This window comes from Salmo salar, chromosome 20 (genome assembly GCF_965601325.2).
Source record: "Salmo salar chromosome 20, fSalSal1, whole genome shotgun sequence".
NCBI classification, from domain to species: Eukaryota; Metazoa; Chordata; class Actinopteri; order Salmoniformes; family Salmonidae; genus Salmo; species Salmo salar.
In genome coordinates, this window is record NC_138310.1 from 31,971,562 (window position 1) to 31,992,357 (window position 20,796).

The 20,796-nt window shown below is 43.6% G+C and overlaps 1 protein-coding gene across 1 annotated transcript in view; it reads right to left on the bottom strand.

The window, feature by feature from the left end:
- The window catches only part of LOC106580456 (polypeptide N-acetylgalactosaminyltransferase 9), a 141,142-nt gene that overhangs the window by 88,092 nt on the left and 32,254 nt on the right, over positions 1–20,796 (bottom strand). The window contains exons 3-4 of the mRNA XM_014161543.3: positions 5,901–6,067; positions 500–674 (exon numbers count right to left, since the gene is read on the bottom strand). Coding sequence (XP_014017018.1) covers positions 500–674; positions 5,901–6,067 — 342 coding nt within the window. The remainder of the gene's footprint in view (positions 1–499; positions 675–5,900; positions 6,068–20,796) is intronic.

Here is a 20,796-nt window from a genome sequence, read left to right on the forward strand (position 1 = left end):
AAATGCTTGAGGGGCGACCTGCATATTTAATCTACGATTATGTAGGACTACAACCATTGCTGTCACGCCCTGACCTGAGAGCCGTTTTTCTCTGTTTAGTTAGGTCAGGGTGTGATATGGGGTGGGCATTCTATGTATTTTATTTCTATGTTTTGGCCAGGTATGGTTTCCAATCAGAGGCAGCTGTCTATCATTGTCTCTGATTGGGAACCATACTTAGGCAGCCCTTTTTCCCTCCTTGAGTTGTGGGATCTTGTTTTTGTGCAGCTGCCTTTGAGCAGCCCCAGAACGTCACGTTTCTTTCTGTTTATCCTGTTCATTGTTTTGTTTCGGTTTCACTTCAAAATAAAGGATGTGGAATTACCGGCACGCTGCGCCTTGGCTTATTTATGACAGGGAGTTTGAGGACAGTGATCGTGACAATTGCACTCTAACATGAACCCCAAGAGTAAAAAGGACAAAGAAGAGATAGCGTATGAAGATGAAGCACAGTTCTTACCAGGCAGTGTTGAACTCTACATGGGCATCAAAGAAACCTACAACCGGGGCGGTTGCAGCATTCCAACCGTGTATCCTGGCTCGGATCAGGCCTTCCCTCTTACTGTTGCGGACGATCTTCACCAGACCTGGGTAACGCTTGTTCACATACTGGTCCAGATTGAACTTCAGCTCCACTGGAAAAACAAGAGAAAGAGAATCAGTTATTTTGGATAACAGAAACACTGACAAGTATTGACTTCACTGCAAATGGGCCTGTAAGTAAGAATTTCATGGTGAGGTCGACATCTGCATATGTGACAAATAACATTTTATTTGAACATTTTATTTGAAATGAATAGCTTGCAGAAAGTGTTGAATCTGATATACAACAATACATTTGTTATTCTGAAAAGAATGGGGTTAATTGCCCCAAGAACAGCACACAACAGAGCTCAGCATCATGAGTTACATAGAGTAAGTAAAACTAGAGCGACCCAGCACAACACAGATTACCTTATTCTTTCTGTACTGTAAAAACGTTCTCTCCCTCTTACTCTACTCCAGGGGATGAGCCTAGCTTTCTTTCCGTGTCACTGTCATCCCTGGAAATAAAGGCTGTGAGGTAAACAAGCAATTCCACAAATGGCAGACTAACTGACTGATCCCAATGTAATGTTTGTGGAGGATTGACAAGTGTTTGAGGTTCTCCCATCAAGTTGCTAAGTACTTGAATTTCTATTTGAGGGAGAGAAAGAATAATAAGGGCAATTGGCATGCACAGTTTTATAATGGAGCTGACGCCTAGAACTGATGCATGGAGCAGACGCCTGGAGCAGACGCCTGGAGCAGACGCCTGGAGCAGACGCCTGGAGCAGACGCCTGCTCCACACATAAATCAACCTCTGAAAGAACACCAGGGTTAATCTGTATGTGACAAATAAAATGTAATTTCATTTGAAGTTGACATTTAAAATGGTTAAGGTTAAAGTTAGGTAAGGGTTATGGTTCGGTTAATGGTAGGGGTTAAGGTTACTAACCGTGAGAGTATGGTGCATGTCTCTGTGTCTCTGTGCCTGCCTGTTGGCTTATTTGAGTGTGTGGACGCATTTATGTTTGTTTACTAGAATGGTTTGTGACCTATGTGCAAGCTGTGGCTACACAGATGCAGCTAAAAGATGATGAAACCCAACAGAGTGCAATAATTGCATGGCTGTTTTGCTGGGAGGGAGAAATGTTAAAGGATCCCCTCTGGTGCACAGCAAATAAATAGAAAGTTGGAATGCATCGGCAGCACTGGAGAATTATGAACCAAGGAATAGGTTTTAAATGAATTGACAGTGCAAAACAGAAAATATGAGTTTTAATTTAATAGCCCCCGCGACATGTTCAGCGAAGTCAGGAACCAATACACGCAGTCAGTCAGGAAAGCAAAGGCTAGCTTTTTCAAACAGAAATTTGCATCCTGTAGCTCTAACTCCAAAAGGTTTTTGACACTGTAAAGTCCATGGAGAACAAGAACACCTCCTCCCAGCTGCCCACTGCACTGAGGCTAGGTAACACGGTCACCACCGATAAATCCATTATGATCGAACATTTCTCTATGGCTGGCATTTCTCTATGGCTGGCCATGCTTTCCTCCTGGCTACCCCAACCACGGCCAACAGCGCCGCCCACCCGCAGCTACATGCCCGAGCCTTCCCAGCTTCTCCTTCACCCAAATCCAGATAGCAGATGTTCTGAAAGAGCTGCAAAACTTGGACCTGTACAAATCAGCTGGGCTAGACAATCTGGATCCTCTCTTTCTAAAATTATCTACCACCATTGTTGCAACCAGTCTGTTCAACCTCTCTTTCATATCGTCCGAGATCCCTAAAGATTGGAAAGCTGCCGCGGTCATCCCCCTCTTCAAAGGGGTAGACACTCTAGACCCAAACTGTTATAGACCTGCCTCTCTAAAGTCTACGAAAGCCAAGTTAATAAACAGATCACTGACCATTTCGAATCCCACCGTACCTTCTCCGCTGTGCAATCTGGTTTCCGAGCTGGTCACGGGTGCACCTCAGCCACGCTCAAGGTACTAAACGATATCATAACCGCCATCGATAAAAGACAGTACTGTACAGCCGTCTTCATTGACCTGGCCAAGGCTTTCGACTCTGTCAATCACCGCATTCTTATCGGCAGACTCGATAGCCTTGGTTTCTCAAATGACTGCCTCGCCTGGTTCACCAAATTCTTCGCAGACAGAGTCCAGTGTGTCAAATCAGAGGGCCTGTTGTCCGGACCTCTGGCAGTCTCTATGGGGGTACCACAGGGTTCAATTCTCAGGCTGACTCTTTTCTCTGATTATATCAATGATGTCGCTCTTGCAGCGGGTGATTCCCTGATCCACCTCTACGCAGACGACACAATTCTGTATACATCTGGCCCTTCTCCAAACGAGCGTCGATGCCCTACAACACTCCTTCCGTGGCCTCCAACTGCTCTTAAATGCCAGTAAAACCAAATGCATGCTTTTCAACCGTTCGCTGCCCGCACCCGCCCGCCCGACTAGCATCACTACCCTGGACGGTTCTGACCTAGAATATGTGGACAACTACAAATACCTAGGTGTCTGGCTAGACTGTAAACTCTCCTTCCAGACTCATATTAAACATCTCCAATCCAAAATGAAATCTAGAATCGGCTTTCTATTTCGCAACAAAGCCTCCTTCACTCACGTCGCCAAACTTACCCTAGTAAAACTGACTATCCTACCAATCCTCAACTTCGGCGATGTCATCTACAAAATAGCTTCCAATACTCTACTCAGAAAACTGGATGCAGTCTATCACAGTGCCACCCGTTTTTTTTATCAAAGCCCCTTATACCACCCACCACTGCGACCTGTATGCTCTAGTTGGCTGGCCCTCGCTACATATTCGTCCCCACTGGCTCCAGGTCATCTATAAGTCTATGCTAGGTAAAGCTCTGCCTTATCTCAGCTCACTGGTCACAATATAAACACCCACCCGTAACACGCGCTCCAGCAGGTATATCTCACTGGTCATCCCCAAAGCCAACACCACCTTTGGCCGCCTTTCCTTCCTGTTCTCTGCTGCCAGTGACTGGAACGAATTGCAAAAATCTCTGAAGCTGGAGACTTATATTTCCCTCACTAACTTTAAACATCAGCTATCTGAGCAGCTACCTGATCGCTGCAGCTGTACATAGTCCATCTGTAAATAGCCCACCCAATCTACCTATCTCATCACCATATTGGTTTTATTTACTTTTCTGCTCTTTTGCACACCAGTATCTCTACTTGAACATCATCATCTGCTCATTTATCACTCCAGTGTTAATCTGCTAAATTGTAATTACTTCGCTACTATGGCCTATTTATTGCCTACCTCCTCACGCCATTTGCACACACTGTATATAGACTTTATTTTTTCTATTGTGTTATTGACTGTACACTTGTTTATTCCATGTGTAACTCTGTGTTGTTGTTTGTTTCACACTGCTTTGCTTTATCTTGGCCAGGTCGCAGTTGTAAATGAGAACTTGTTCTCAACTAGCTTACCTGGTTAAATAAAGGTGAAATAAAAAATGCATGAAATTCACACATATTGCACCGTACAGGTAGCCATAGGATTTCAGGGTGGTAATGGTAAGGTCGTGAAATCATGCCTAGCATTAGGCAGGTAGCCTAGCGGTTAAGAGTGTTGGACCAGTAACCGAAATGTCGCCGGTTTGAATCCCCGAGCTGGCAAGGTGGAAAAATCTGCCATTCTGCCCTTGAGCAAGGCAGTTAACACACAACATGAACTGCTCCCTAGGTGTCAATGATGTTGATTAATGCAGCCCCCTGCACCTCTGATTCAGAGAGGTTGGGTTAAATGCAGAAGACACATTTTGGTTGAATGCATTCAGTTATGCAACTGACTAGGTATACCCCTTTCTTTCCTATAGATTTGAATTCCAACAGGCTCATTAAACCGTTTACATCTAATACTATGTGAGCTGGAACAATGAATGAATGTTTGGGACTGTTACTGTATGGTATACACAGCTAGATAAAACGCTCATCAAGTAGAACATGCATTTAGCTCCCCCCCCCCCCCGCCCGCCCAGCTATGGCTAAGGAGCAACCCTGAAAAAAACCTATCAGCAACCAATAAATGTCCCAGCTAAAGGATATGTGTCAGAGAGACAAGAAAAACATGTTCCCTGTGTGTGACTCATTATGCCACTGTGCTGTGCCTCAAGTAGCCAAGCCAGCATGTTAATAGTCTAATGTCACTGGAGAGAACAGCATCTACATGTGCACACATAACCTTCACCAATCACAACCATTAAACAATGGGGTATACAGAGAGGGGGGAGTAAGTGGGTTGGTATTTTGACGCAGCGGCTGCCATTTGTGCCTACCTCGTTTGGTTTAAATGGTTGTCTATTGCCTCTATGGGGACAGTAGGCATGTGCCAATGTTGACTCTTACTTGGTCCTCTTTCAAGATGTTATTTATGCGCCTCCTCTCTGCGCCAGCCTGGGGGACACTGGGACTAAGCCCAACTCCATGCCAAGTGATGGAGGGCCAAGTGTCGGTTGGAATCTAGTTCATTGTCCCTGTCCACTGAAACAGGCAGGCTTCTGGAAGTCGTGGCTGAGCAGAGAGGGCTGCCATGGGGCGTGCAGGTGTGTGGAAGCAACCAAAACCTCACGCAGACCAAATCACAGTGGAGATTTTTTTTCTGGTTATTTTTAAACTCACTAACAGTGTTCAAGAGCACACCCCCGAGGGTTCTTCATCCCTCTCTCCCCCTCTCTCTACTTTTCCTCTCTTCTCTGAACACACACACATAGACAGACAGACAGACAGACAGACAGACAGACAGACAGACAGACAGACAGACAGACAGACAGACAGACAGACAGACAGACAGACAGACAGACAGACAGACAGACAGACAGACAGACAGACAGACAGACAGACAGACAGACAGACAGAATCCCACTTAAATTGGACATGTATTTATTGTTAAGAAACTTGACTAGTTTGTTTTATAAGGGAATTGACACCTCTGGCACTTTTCCCACACACAAACAGATGCAATTCTTTGTTTGTGACACCACCCTCCACTTTTAAAAAGCCAAAAATGAATTGGAGAAGTAATGTTTGTGGAGCAATAAGCCAAAACAAAATGCAGTAACACAGGGATTGTGGTTCTTCTAATGAAACGTTGGAAACAATCTAGTAGAATCTTGTTGTTTTGCTTGCTCTTTAAGATCTAGTTCGGCAGACAGTAGCAGCACTGTGACAAATGCTGATGTAAAAAAGGCTTTATAAATTCAATTGATTGATTGATTGAGTACAGCCACAAGGAATGAACAGTTAGATGGTTATACTGAAGAATCATCTAGACTAGAAGTCTTACCACTGTCACTGTTGTCGTCCACCAGGATGATCTCCTTGAGAAGGTGTGCAGGGGTGTGGTTGACCACGCTGTGGACGGACCGCAAGATGACCGACAAGGCCTCATTCACAAAGATGAACACCACTGAGATCTGAGGGAGGTCCTCTGGATAGGTCAACTGCTTGCACCTGTAATGAAACAAATCAGACTGTTTTAGAATTATGGAACACAATTCAGGATTTGGAGAGAGAAACTGTCAAAGTCAGCTGCCCTCTCATTTGAATAAACCAAATTTTGTTTGCATGTTCTAAACATTCATTGTATGAGACAGAAGATGTTGAAATGCAAAATGTATGAAGAGTTGTGTATGTACTGTATGCTCAGTGAATTAATGTTGTTTTATATTGTCCCCTAAAAGCGTAACACGGTCCCAAACCATTTTCTGACAAAGCAAAGTAGGGGAAATAGGAACACATATCTTTCTTGTGAGGGTTGTGGCAAGGGAAAGTTGCAGCCTGGCTGTAAATGGAAAATGCAGCGCTGTCCTGGCTAGCTCACTCTCTCTCTCTCTGTCTCTCTGTCTCTCTCTCTGTGTCTCAATTCAATTCAAGGGCTTTATTGGCATGGGGAACATATGTAAACATTGCCAAAGCAAGTGAAGTAGATAATAATCAAAAGTGAAATAAACAATAAAAATTAACAGAAAGCATTACACTCACAAAAGTTCCAAAAGAATAAAGATATTTCAAATGTCATATTATGTGCAAATAGTTAAAGTACAAAAGGGAAAATAAATAAACATGTCTCTCTTTCTCTCTCTGTTTTTTTTCTCTCTCGCTCTCTCTCTCTCTCCCTCTCTCTCTCCCTCTCTCTCAATTCAGAAATGAAGAGTAAACATTACACTCACAAAAGTAAAATAATAATATAGACATTTCAAAGGTTATATTATTGGCTATGTACAATGTTGTAACAATAGTTGAAATACAAAAGGAAAAATGAATAAACAGATAAATATAGGTTGTATTTACAGTGGTGTTTGTGCTCCACTGGTTGCCCTTTTCTCGTGACAAGTCACAAATCTTGCTGCTGTGATGGCACACTGTAGTATTTGTGTTGTTTCACCCAAAAGATATAGGACTCTATCAAGATTGGATTTTTTTTTCAAATTCTTTGTGGGTCTGTGTAATCTGAGGGAAATATGTGTCTCTAACATGGTCACACATTTGGCAGGAGGTTAGAAAGTGCAGCTCAGTTTCCACCTCATTTTGTCGGCAGTGGGCACATACTGTAGCCTGTCTTCTCTTGAGAGCCAGGTCTGCCTATCACAGCCTCTCTCGATAGCAAGGCCATGCTCACTGAGTCTGTACATAGTCAACGCTTTCCTTAATTTAATTTTGGGTCAGTCACAGTGGTCAGGTGTTCTGCTACAGTGTATTCTCGGTTTACTGCAAAATAACATTCTAGTTTGCTGTTTTTTGTTGATTCATTACAATGTGTAAAGTTATTATCTTTTTGTTTTCTCATGGCTTGAGAATCGCTTCCTTTTAGTTGGTTGTAGAATTTAATTGCTCTTTTCTGGATTTTGATCATTAGCGGAAATCGTCCTAATTCAGCTCTGCATGCATTATTTGGTGTCTCTCTCTCTCTCCAGTCCCCACAGCCAACAGTCCCTCTCTCTCTCTTTCTCTCGCTCTCTCGCTCTCTCTGTCTCGTCTCCACAGCCAACAGTCCCTCTCTCTCTCGCCCTCTCGCTCTCTCTGTCTCCAGTCTCCACAGCCAACACAGTCTCTCTCTCTCTCTTCCTCTCTCTCTTTCTCTCTCTCTCTGTTACAGTGTTGAAACATTGTGCAAATAGTTAAAGTACAAAAAGGAAAAATAAATAAACACAAATATGGGTTGAATTTACAATGGTGTTTGTTATTCACTGGATACCCTTTTCTTGCGGCAACAGGTCACAACTCTTGCTGCTGGGATGGCACACTGTAGTATTTTACCCAATATATATGGGAATTTATCAAAATTTGATTTGTTTTCAAATTCTTTGTGGGTCTGTGTAATCTGATGGAAATATGTGTCTCTAACATGGTCACACATTTGGCAGGAGGTTAGAAAGTGCAGCTCAGTTTCCACCTCATTTTGTGGGCATTGTACACATAGCCTGTCTTCTCTAGAGAGCCAGGTCTGCTACGGCGGCCTCTCTCAATAGCAAGGCTATGCTCACTGAGTCTGTACATAGTCAAAGCTTTCCTTAATTTTGGGTCAGTCACAGTGGTCAGGTGTTCTGCCACTGTATACTATCTATGGCCAAATAGCATTCTAGTTTGCTCAGTTTTTTTGTTAATTCTTTCCATGTGTCAAGTAACTATCTTTTCGATTCCTCATGATTGGGTTTGGTCTAATTGTGTTGCTGTCATGGGGCTCTGTTTGTGTTCGTGAACAGAGCACCAGGACCAGCTTGCTTAGGAGACTGTTCTCCAGGTTCATCTCTCTGTAGGCGATGGCTTTGTTATGGAAGGATTGGGAATCGCTTCCTTTCAGGTGGATGTAGAATTTAACATCCCTTTTCTTGATTTTGATCATTAGCGGGTAACGGCCTAATTCTGCTCTGCATGCATCATTTCGTGTTTAACGTTGTACACAGAGGATATTCTTGCAGAATTCTGCATGCAGTCTCAATTTGGTGTTTGTCCCATTTTGTCAATTCTTGGTTGGTGAGCAGATCCTCGACCTCACAACCATAAAGGACAAGTATTTTTTGCCAGATCCTAATTGGTATGTCAAATTTTATGTTCCTTTTGATGGCATAGAGAGTCCTTTTTGCCTTGTCTCTCAGATCGTTCACAGCTTGTGGAAGTTACCTGTGGTGCTGATGTTTAGATCGAGCTGCATAACGTTTTTTGTGTGCTCTAGGGCAACGGTGTCTAGAGGTATTTGTATTTGTGGTCCTGGCAACTGGACCTTTTTTGGTACACTATTTTTACTGAGATTTACTGTCAGGGCCCAGGTCTAACATAATCTGTGCAGAAGATCTAGGTGTTGCTGTAAGCCCTCCTTGGTTGGAGACAGAAGCACCAGATCATCAGTAAACAGGAGACATTTGACTTCAGATTCTAGTAGGGTGAGGCCGGGTGCTTCAGACTGTTTCAGTGCCCTCGCCAATTTGTTCATATAAAGTGCATTTGAAAAGTATTCAGACCCATTTATTTTTTCCACATTTTGTTACGTTGCAGCCTTATTCTAAAATGGATTCAATTTTTTTCCTTCTCTTCAATCAACATACAATATCCCATAATGACAAAGAAAAAACTGGTTTTTAGGAATTTTTGCAAATGTATAAAGAAATAAATACTGAAATATCACATTCAGACCCTTTACTCACACCTTTGGCAGTGATTACAGCCTCGAGTCTTCTTGGGTATGACACTACAAGCTTGGCACACCAGTATTTGGGGAGTTTCTCCCATTCTTCTTTGAAGATCCTCTCAAGCTCTGTCAGGTTGGATGGGGAGCGTCGCTGTACAGCTATTTTCAGGTCTCTCCAGAGATGTTTGATTGAGTTCAAGTCCAGGCTCTGGCTGGGCCCCTCAAGGACATTCAGAGACTTGTCCCGAAGCCACTCCTGCGATGTTTTTTTATTTATTTATTATTCTTTATTTTATTTCACCTTTATTTAACCAGGTAGGCTAGTTGAGAACAAGTTCTCATTTGCATCTGCGACCTGGCCAAGATAAAGCAAAGCAGTTCGACACATACAACAACACAGAGTTACACATGGAATAAACAAACATACAGTCAATAATACAGTAGAAAAAGTCTATATACAGTATGTGCAAATGAGGTAGGATAAGGGAGGTAAGGCAATAATGGTGGCGAAGTAATTACAATATAGCAATTAAACACTGGAATGGTAGATGTGCAGAAGATGAATGTGTGAGTAGAGATACTGGGGTGCAAAGGAGCACGATGAATAAATAAATACAGTATGGGGATGAGGTAGTTGGGTGGGCTATTTACAGGTGCAGTGACCTGTGAGCTGCTCTGACAGCTGGTGCTTAAAGCTAGTGAGGGAGATATGAGTCTCCAGCCTCAGTGTTTTTTGTAGTTCATTCCAGTCATTGGCAGCAGAGATCTGGAAGGAAAGGTGGCCAAAGGAAGAATTGGCTTTGGGGGTGACCAGTGAGATATACCTGCTGGAGCGCGTGCTACGGATGGGTGCTGCTATGGTGACCAGTGAGCTGAGATAAGGCGGGGCTTTACATGGCATAGCAGAGACTTGTAGATGACCTGGAGCTATTGGGTTTGGCGATGAGTTTGAAGCGAGGGCCAGCCAACGAGAGCGTACAGGTCACAGTGGTGGGTTGTATATGGGGCTTTGGTGACAACACAGATGGCACTGTGATAGACTGCATCCAATTTGTTGAGTAGAGTGTTGGAAGCTATTTTGTAAATGACGTCGCCGAAGTCGAGGATCGGTAGGATGCTCAGGTGTATGTTTGGCAGCATGAGTGAAGGATGCTTTGTTGCGAAATAGGAAGACGATTCTAGATTTCATTTTGGATTGGACATGCTTAATGTGAGTCTGGAAGGAGAGTTTACAGTCTAACCAGACACCTAGGTATTTGTAATTTTCCACATATTCTAAGTCAGAACCGTCCAGAGTAGTGATGCTGGATGGGCGGGCAGGTGCGGACAGCGATCGGTTGAAGAGCATGCATTTAGTTTTACTTGCATTTAAGAGCAGTTGGAGGCCACGGAAGGAGAGTTGTATGGCATTGAAGCTCGTCTGGAGGTTAGTTAACACAGTGTTCAAAGAAGGGCCAGAGGTATACAGAATGGTGTCATCTGCGTAGAGGTGGATCAGAGAATCACCCGCCGCAAGAGCGACATCATTGATGTATACTGAGAAGAGAGTCGGCCCGAGAATTGAACCCTGTGGCACCCCCATAGAGACTGCCAGAGGTCCGGACAACAGGTCCTCCAATTTGACACACTGAACTCTATCAGAGAAGTAGTTGGTGAATCAGGCGCGGCAATCATTTGAGAAACCAAGGCTGTTGAGTCTGCCGATAAGAATGTGGTGATTGACAGAGTCGAAAGACTTTTGGCTCTACAGTAATGTCTCTTATCGATTGCGGTTATGATATCGTTTAGGAGCTTGAGCGTGGCTGAGGTGCACCCATGACCAGCTCTGAAACCAGATTGCATAGCGGAGAAGGTACGGCGGGATTCAAAATGGTCAGTAATCTGTTTGTTAACTTGGCTTTCGGTAGGATAGGCTAGATATAGGTCTGTAGCAGTTTGGGTCTAGAGTGTCTCCCCCTTTGAAGAGGGGGATGACCGCGGCAGCTTTCCAATCTTTGGGAATCTCAGACGATACGAACGAGAGGTTGAACAAGGCTAGTAATAGGGGTTGCAACAAGATAATTTTAGAAAGAGAGGGTCCAGATTGTCTAGCCCAGCTGATTTGTAGGGGTCCAGATTTTGCAGCTCTTTCAGAACATCAGCTATCTAGATTTGGGTGAAGGAGAAATGGGGGAGGCTTGGGCGAGTTGCTGTGGGGGGTGGAGGGCTGTTGATCGGGTAGGGGATGTCTTGGCTGTGTGCTTAGGGTCATTGTCCTATTGGAAGATGAACCTACACCCCAGTCTGAGGTCATGAGCGCTCTGGAGCAGGTTTTCATCAAGGATCTCTCTGTACTTTGCTCCATTAATCTTTCCCTCAATCTTGACTAGTCTCCCAGTCCCTGCCACCGAAAAACATCCCCACAGCATGACGCTGCCACCACCATGCTTCCCCAGTAGGGATGGTGCCCGGTTTCCTCTAGACGTGACGCTTGGCATTCTGGCCAAAGAGTTCAATCTTGGTTTCATCAAATCAGACAATCTTGTTTTTCATGGTCTGAGAGTCCTTTAGATGCCTTTTGGCAAACTCCAAGTGCACTGTCAAGTGCTTTTTACTGGCCACTCTACCAGAAAGGCCTGTTTGGTGGAGTGCTGCAGAGATGGAAGTTCTCCCATCTCCTCAGAGGAACTCTGGACATCTGTCAAAGTGACCATCGGGTTCTTGGTCACCTCCCTGACTCCAGCCCTTCTCTCCCGATAGCTCAGTTTAGTCGGGCGGCCAGCTCTAGAAGAGTCTTGGTGGTTCCAAACTTCTTCCATTTAAGAATGATGGAGGCACTGTATTCTTGGGGCCCTTAAATGCTGCAGACATTTTTTGGTACCCTTCCCCAGATCTGTGTCTCGACACAATCCTGTCTCGCAGCTCTACGGACAATTCCTTCGACCTCATGGCTTGGTTTTTGCTCTGACATGCACTGTCAACTGTGGGACCTTATGTAGACAGGTGTGTGCCTTTCCAAATCATGTCCAATCAATTGAATTTACCACAGGTGGACTCCAATTAAATTGTAGAAACATCTCAAGGATGTTAATTGGAAACAGGATGCAACTGAGCTCCATTTCAAGTCTCATAGCAAAGGTGTCTGAATACTTATGTAAATAAGGTATTTTTGTTTTTTATTTTTAATACATTTGACAAATGTTTTCACTTTTTCATTATGTGGTATTGTGTGTAGATTGATGAAGGAAAACAAATTATTTGATCAACTTTAGAATAAGGCTGTAATGTAACAAAATGTAGAAAAGGTCAAGGGGTCTGAATACTTTCCGAATGCAATGCATATGTTGATGAGGGTGGGGCTCAAGCTGCATCCCTGTCCTACCCCACAGCTCTGTGGAAAGAAATGTTTGTGTTTTTTGCCCATTTTAACCGCAAACTTGTCTGTGTACATGGATTCTATGACATTGTATGTTTTTACCCCAACACCACTTTCCATCAATTTGTATAGCAGACCCTCATACCAAATTGAATCAAAAGCTTTTTTTAAATCAACAAAGCTTGAGAAGACTTTGCCTTTGCCTTTGTTTTGGTTTGTTTCTTTGTCAGTTAGGGTGTGCTGAGTGAATACTTAGTCTGTTCTACGGTAATTTGGTAAAAAGCCAATTTGACATTTGATAAGTACATTTTCACTGAGGAAATGTACGAGTCTGTTGTTAATGATAATGCAGTGGATTCTCTCTCCCTCCAGTCTCCACAGCCAACAGACTCTCTCTCTCTCTCTCTCCCTATCCCTCCTCTCCAACTCCCTCCCTCTTCTCCCCACGCTCTCTCTACAGACCAGGAGCTCAACTGCTCCCACTGATTAGGCCTCACACCAACATCATAGTAACTGGAACTGTGGAGCCGTGATTCTAGTGATCGGAATCCGATTTCATGTTGCCGTTTTAAATGACCCAGTTAATGAAATTAATAGCACATGACCACAGTCATGGTCGCTGCTGTACACAAGCACACAAACAGGTACCAGACAGTAGCACTTTCATTATAGATGCTGTTCATTATCAAAGCCGGTTGGACTCCTCCCATTGCATTTACCTAGGGGTTTCACAGTAGCGTCATACTTTCCAGGCATCTAGAGGTAAAGCTGGTCACACTGAAACTGATTCCTATGGCAACCACTGGTACACATGATCATCTTGTAAACCATCCCCCACCAGCATCCTAATTATATTTCAACTGCAAATCTCTTTACGCTTCCCTTGCTTGTTATGCACAACAGTGCTGTGTTTTATCATCTTCTATTTTTCTGGCGTAATCTGGTGATAATGAGGGTACTAGCCATAATGAGATGTTTACATTTTTGAACATTTCTCATGTTTAGTTGAAATTAAATGTGTATGAGGCGGTGTAGGCAAAACCTCATCACAACAAATTGATTGAAACTTAAATTGACTACTAAATATTTTCCCTCTAATGGGCTTCTTCATGTTCACTCTCTCTTGCTCTGAGTAGATGAGAGCAGAGTGCACAAACAAAAATATTCCTTTAATAACATGTACTCTGCAGTACACATTATACTCAATCAGCCTGGCCTCAGAGCCATACGAAGCATACTACGCATATTTTTCTGCACCTCCAAGACATATAATATGTACTAATGGTCTAGATACTTTAGACAGAAACAAAAGCAGTGATGTTGGTCGGGGAGGATGTGTATATACCATGACTCCCTAGCAATCCAAAGGTTGCGTGTTCGAGTCGCGTCAGAGACAACTGTAGCATTTTAGCTAACCCTTATTCTAACTTTTCACCTAACCTGCTACGTCAAACTTTGTCGTTTTAGTTATCCTAACCTTTAACGTAAATCATCCTAACCTTTGTTGTTAGTTCTCCTAACCCCCAATGTAAATTCACCCCGTAAATTCTCCTTTGTTGTTACAATGCAACAAGAAGCCTGGTCTCAGAGACATACGTATAATACTCTATGTCCGACGGGTGGTTGTTATCCTTGATGATCTTTTTCACCTTCCTGTGACATCGGGTACTGTAGGTGTCCTGGAGGGCAGGTAGTTTGCCCCTGGTGATGCGTTGTGCAGACCGCACTACGCTCTGGAGAGCCTTGCGGTTGAGGGCAGTACAATTGCCATACCAGGCGGCGATACAGCCCGACAGGATGCTCTCGTTTGTGCATCTGTAAAAGTTTAGGAGTGTTTTAGATGACATGCCAAATTTCTTCAGCCTCCTGAGGTTGAAGAGGCGCTGTTGCGCCTTCTTCACACCACTGTCTGTGTGAGAGGACCATTTTAGTTTGTCTGTGATGTGTATGCCAAGGAAATTAAAACTTTCCACCTCCTCCACTGCTGTCCCTTCGATGTGGATAGGGGGTGCTCCCTCTGCTGTTTCCTGAAGTCCACGATCATCTCCATTGTTTTGTTGATATTGAGTGAGAGGTTATTTTCCTGATACCACACTCCGAGGGCCCTCACCTCCTCCCTGTAGGCCGTCTCATCGTTGTTGGTAATCAGGCCTACTACTGTAGTGTCGTCTGCAAACTTGATGATTGAGTTGGAAGCGTGCATGGCCACACAGTCATGGGTGAACAGGGAGTACAGGAGAGGGCTGTGAAAGCACCCTCGTCGGGCCCCAGTGTTGAGGATCAGCGAAGTGGAGATGTTGTTTCCTACCTTCACCACCCAGTTGCAGAGGGCGGGATCGAGACCCAGGGTCTCAAGCTTAATGACGACTTTGGAGGGTACTATGGTGTTAAATACTGAGCTGTAGTCAATGAACAGCATTCTTACATAGGTATTCCTCTTGTCCAGATGGGATAGGACAGTGTGCAGTGTGATGGCGATTGCATCGTCAGTGGACCTATTGGGGCGGTAAGCAAATTGGAGTGGGTCTAGGGTATCAGGTAGGGTGGAGGTGATATGGTCCTTGACTAGTCTCTCAAAGCACTTCATGATGACAGAAGTGAGTGCAATGGGGCGATAGTCATTTATTTCAGTTACGTTAGCTTTCTTGGGAACAGGAACAATGGTGGCCATCTTAAAGCATGTGGGGACAACAGACTGGGATAGGGATTGGTTGAATATGTCCATAAACACACCAGCCATGTCACAGTTGTCGTTGTGTTGAAGGGAGGACCAATACGCAGCGGGAATGTCGATGCTCATCTTTATATTTATTCAATAAAGAGACCACGAAAAAAACAAAAAAACAAAGAACAGCAGACGACAGTTTTACAGGCTACAACTAGCAGTGCAAAAGACAACTACCCACAAAACCCAAACCAAACACACACCTAATTATAGGACTCTCAATCAGAGGCAACTAGAAACACCTGCCGGGTACTGTAGGAGAGTCCAACACCCAAACCTAAACATAGAAAACCGAAACTAGACAGAACGTAGAAATACATACAAAAACACAAACCCTCTGCCACGTCCCGACCAAAACTAATACAATTACTCCCTCTGCTGGTCAGGACGTGACAAGCCAGCTGGTCTGCGCATGCTCTGAGGACGCGGCTAGGGATGCCGTCTGGACCAGCAGCCTTGCGAGGGTTAACACATTTAAATGTTTTACTCATGCTGGCCACGGAGAAGGAGAGCCCACAGGCTTTGGTAGCACGCCATGTCAGTGGCACTGTATTGTCCTCAAAGCGAGCGAAGAAGTTGTTTAATTTGTCTTGGTTTTCTTTTTGTAATCCGTAATTTACTTGAGACACTACCACATATGTCTCGTGTTTGAGCCCTTGAATTGCGACTCTACTTCGTCTCTATACTGACGGTTTGCTTGTTTGATTGCCTTGCGGAGGGAATAGCTGCACAGTTTATATTCAGTCGTGTTTCCGGTCGCATTGCCATGATTAAAAGTGGTGGTTCGCACTTTCAGTTTCGCGCGAATGCTGCCATCGATCTACGATTTCTGGTTAGCCTGTTGGGGCTAGAGGGCAGTATTTGCACGGCCGGATAAAAAACGTACCCGATTTAAACTGGTTACTACTCTTGCCCAGAAACGAGAATATGCATATAATTAGTAGATTTGGATAGAAAACACTCTAAAGTTTCTAAATCTGTTTGAATGGTGTCTGTGAGTATAACATAACTCATATGGCAGGCCAAAACCTGAGAAGATTCCATACAGGAAGTGCCCTGTCTGACAATTTATAGTCCTTCTGTAGCCTCTCTATCGAAAATACAGCATCTGTGCTGTAACATGACATTTTCTAAGGCTTCCATTGGCTCTCAGAAGGCGCCAGATAGTGTAATGAGATGTCTGCAGTCTCTGGGCGAAGTACAGCAGCTCTGTTTGTTACTGGTCAGGCTGAGGACAGTGACACTGGAAATGCGCTTTCATGAGAATTCTCCATGTTTTTCTTTCAGCCTTTGAATGAATACAACGTCGCCCGGTTGGAATATTATTGCTATTTTACGAGAAAAATCGCATAAAAATTGATTTTAAACAGCGTTTGACATGCTTCGAAGGACGGTAATGGAATATTTAAAAAAATGTTGTCACGAAATGCGCTCACGCGTCACCCTTCGGATAGTTACCTGAGCGCATGAACAAAACGGCGGTATTTGGATATAACTATGGATTATTTGGAACCAAAAGAACATTTGTTGTTGAAGTAGAAGTCCTGGGAGTGCATTCTGACGAAGAACAGCAAATGTAATCAAATTTTTCTTAGAGTAAATCTGAGTTTGGTGAGGGCCAAACTTGGTGGGTGTCAAATTAGCTAGCCATGATGGCCGGGCTATCTACTCAGAATATTGCCAAATGTGCTTTCGCCAAAAAGCTATTTCAAAATCTGACACCGCGATTGCATAAAGGAGTTCTGTGTCTATAATTCTTTAAATAATTGTTATGTTTTTTGTGAACGTTAATCGTGAGTAATTTAGTAAATTCACCGGAAGTTTGCGGTGGGTATGCTAGTTCTGAACATCACATGGTAATGTAAAAAGCTGGTTTTTGATATAAATATGAACTTGATTGAACAAAACATCCATGTATTGTATAACACAATGTCCTAGGACTGTCATCTGATGAATATCATCAAAGGTTAGTGCTGCATTTAGCTGTGGTTTTGGTTTTTGTGACATATATGCTTGCTTTGAAAATGCCTGTGTGATTATTTTTGGTAGGGTACTCTGTCTGACATAATCTAATATTTTGCTTTCGCTGTAAAGCCTTTTTGAAATCGGACAATGTGGTTAGATTAACGAGAGTCTTGTCTTTAAAATGGTGTAAAATAGTCAGATTCCACTGGCTGTTGACTAGGTGGGACGCAGCGTTAAGGAAGGTTTTAATGGTCACAGAGGGAACGACATCTCCGATGCACTTGCTAATAAACTCGCTCACCGAGTCAGCGTGTATGTCAATGTTATTGTCTGAGGCTATCCGGAACATATCCACGCGTCCACATGATCGAAGCAATCTTGAAGCATGGAATCCGATTGGTCAGACCAGCGTTGTATTGACCTGAGCACGGGCGTTTCTTGTTTTAGTTTCTGTCTATAGGCTGGAAGGAACAAAATGGAGTCATGGTCAGATTTGCCAAAGGCACGGAGCGGAGGAGGGCTTTATATGCATTGCGGAAGTTCGAGTAGCAATGATCCAGAAAGCTACCAGCTCTTATCGCGCATTTGATGTTCTGATAGAATTTAGGAAGTATGGTTCTTAGGTTAGCTTTGTTAAAATCCCCAGCTACAATTAATGCAGCCTCAGGATGTATGGTTTCCAGTTTACATAGTGTCCCGTGAAGTTCTTTCAGGGCCGACGAGGGATCTGCTTGGAGGGGGATATACACGGCTATGACTATAATCGAAGAGAATTCTCTTGGAAGATAATGTGGTCGGCATTTGATTGTAAGGAATTCTAGGTTGGGTGAACAAAAGGACTTGAGTTCCTGTATGTTGTTGTGATTACACCATGAGTCATTAATCATAAGGCATACACCCCCGCCCTTCTTCTTACCAGAGAGATGTTTGTTTCTGTCGGGATGTTTGTCTCTGACAACATATCCCGAGTGAGCCATGTTTCCGTGAAACAGAGAATGTTACAATCTCTGATGTCTCTCTGGAAGGCAACTCGTGCCCTAATTTCGTCCACCTTGTTATCTAGAGATTGGACATTGGCGAGTAATATGCTCGGAAGCGGTGGATGGTGTGCTCGCCTTCTGAGTCTGACCAGTATGCTATTGCACGACCGGGTAAGACGTATGATATTATATTGTACGACCGCTATTCCATTCATAATGTAAACTAACTTAACATAATATATCATACAAAATAGAGGGAACATTGTATGTATAAAATCCTACAAATTGCCCTGAGCCCAGGTTGGCTTATCTGGTGAGATAACAGGGCATCCTGGCTCTGTGCATTCTGGCATTTGAAATGCTGACGTTGAAAAGCATGAGTTCAGGTGTAGTGACACGTAAAAGCGCCGTGCGCACTGAGTCAGGGTTGTGTGCCTAGTGACAGTGGGGTTGTCCGGGAGGTAATGTGTGTATGTGTGTGGCTGCGTGTGTGTGTGCACCAGATGGAACTCAGCATGGCTTTGTTCTGTCCTCTCTACCGATTGAAGCTTGTGGGGATTGTGCAGTCACTCAGTGCAGTCAGAGTCCGTGTGTGTGTGTGTGTGTGTGTGTGTGTGTGTGTGTGTGTGTGTGTGTGTGTGTGTGTGTGTGTGTGTGTGTGTGTGTGTGTGTGTGTTTGACTGGAGTGAAATTGACAATGATATGGAGAGGAGAGACTGTCAGGGTGTTTATTCATGGTAAATTATACCATTAAATGATCTGATATATCACATAATATTATACCGTTAAATTAGAATCTGAAGATGTTGTCTCAATCGGTCATACTATAAATAAGGGGTTCCAAACTTTTTTGGCCCGGCGACCCCATTTTGATATAAAAAAATGTGTGACCCCACCATGTAAAAAAGTGATGTAATCTAAGGCCAATATTTTAATTGGGGCTATAACAGTCTATTACAAATCAGTCTGACAGTAGTTTTGACAGGATTTCAATCTGAAGTAAGTATGGTTTGAAGTGACTGAAATGCATCAGGAAGGTATTGGGAAGTTCAGAAGATCATCAGGCAATACTTTTGTATGATCCTCTGTGTAAAAAAAAACATCATCATTGATGATGTTCTTATTCCCACAGCCTGATTTAGTGCCTGGTCTTGTCCACTCTGTTCTAATGAGGCTTGTGGGTATTGTAGAGGGAAACAGAAGACACATACATGCTCTTGAGAGTCTTATCTTTCAGTGATGGGGTCATAATATTTTGTAGCTTAAACCGTTAAAAAGATAGAGCCACATTTGTAGGAAGAAAACAGAAACCTCCGTTTTTACAACCAGATCTAGCAGCTGCCGGAGGTTACTGACGTAACCCCGGTTCTATGAAACAAGCACATTTTTTAAAATGTAGGAGTTTCTCGCGACCCCATTTTCAAATCAGGCGACCCATCATGGGGTCCTTCCTTTTCTCTCTCTTCAAGTTTCTTTTATTCTCTGTGACAGCTTTTCTACTGCCTCTTTCAAATCAGCCATACAGGCATTATAAACACAAGTCATATCTGGCAATGAATACAGGTGAATCTTTGTGCAATGGTTTTTCTTTAGTGGGGACACAACCACAAGCTGACAACCATACCAAATCGAATGAGGTATGTTTTATTTGGGCTTAGTTCGATTGTTCCTGGCTAGTTGTTAGCTAGCATATGTTTAATAGTTTCCATAATAATGAAAGACAGAAGGAGATGGGGCAATGCACCAGATCACTTCAATTGAGTTGTGTCTATGGCCAAATTCAGTGTCGAGGTTGTTAAGTGATATTGTAGTTCCAATGCCCTAGTTACTGAGTCCAATTTAGGCCATCGTTCAACCTTAAATGTGTACCTGTCTGCAGCAACGGGGAGGCTTGTAGGTCCATAACAGGATGAGCGATCGACTCATCTGTTTGTAATGAAACTAAACTCACTGGCAGGCTCTCATAATTTGACCTGGAACGAGCTGTGACAGAAACAGAGCGGCAGATTAAGACTTATTCCCATCACACTCCCTCCTCGGTCTGCGACACTGTGCCGGCCGGCCGGCCCGTCTGGTTTTCACAGCCATGTTATTCGCTATGAAATTTCACATTAACCTGAGATAACCTGTGCTGCACAGGAAATGTGAAAGCAACTCTCCCCCTATAGAAAGTCTGTTCTCAGAAAGACAATTGTTTACCTTGTCATTTCACTGCCCTGTTGAGGAGATAAACTCAGCTTTCGGGGGAGAAACATACAAGCTGAAAGCATTTTACTTACCATTGACCACTGTGGTGACCTTGCGATCCCATTCCCAGGTATCAGAGGCTTAAGAAATGAGGTAGCGCACATCCACGTGCCCTTCCAGTTGATTTATAGTCTAGTTATAGTCTCCTAGTCACAGATACTGAAGAAGGACGTCTTTGGGGAACCAACCACATCTGTTGCATTGCTTTGATAAATGTACCAACATTGATCTCAATGAATACTGGAGCAATCAAATCAAATCAAATTGTATTTGTCACATGCG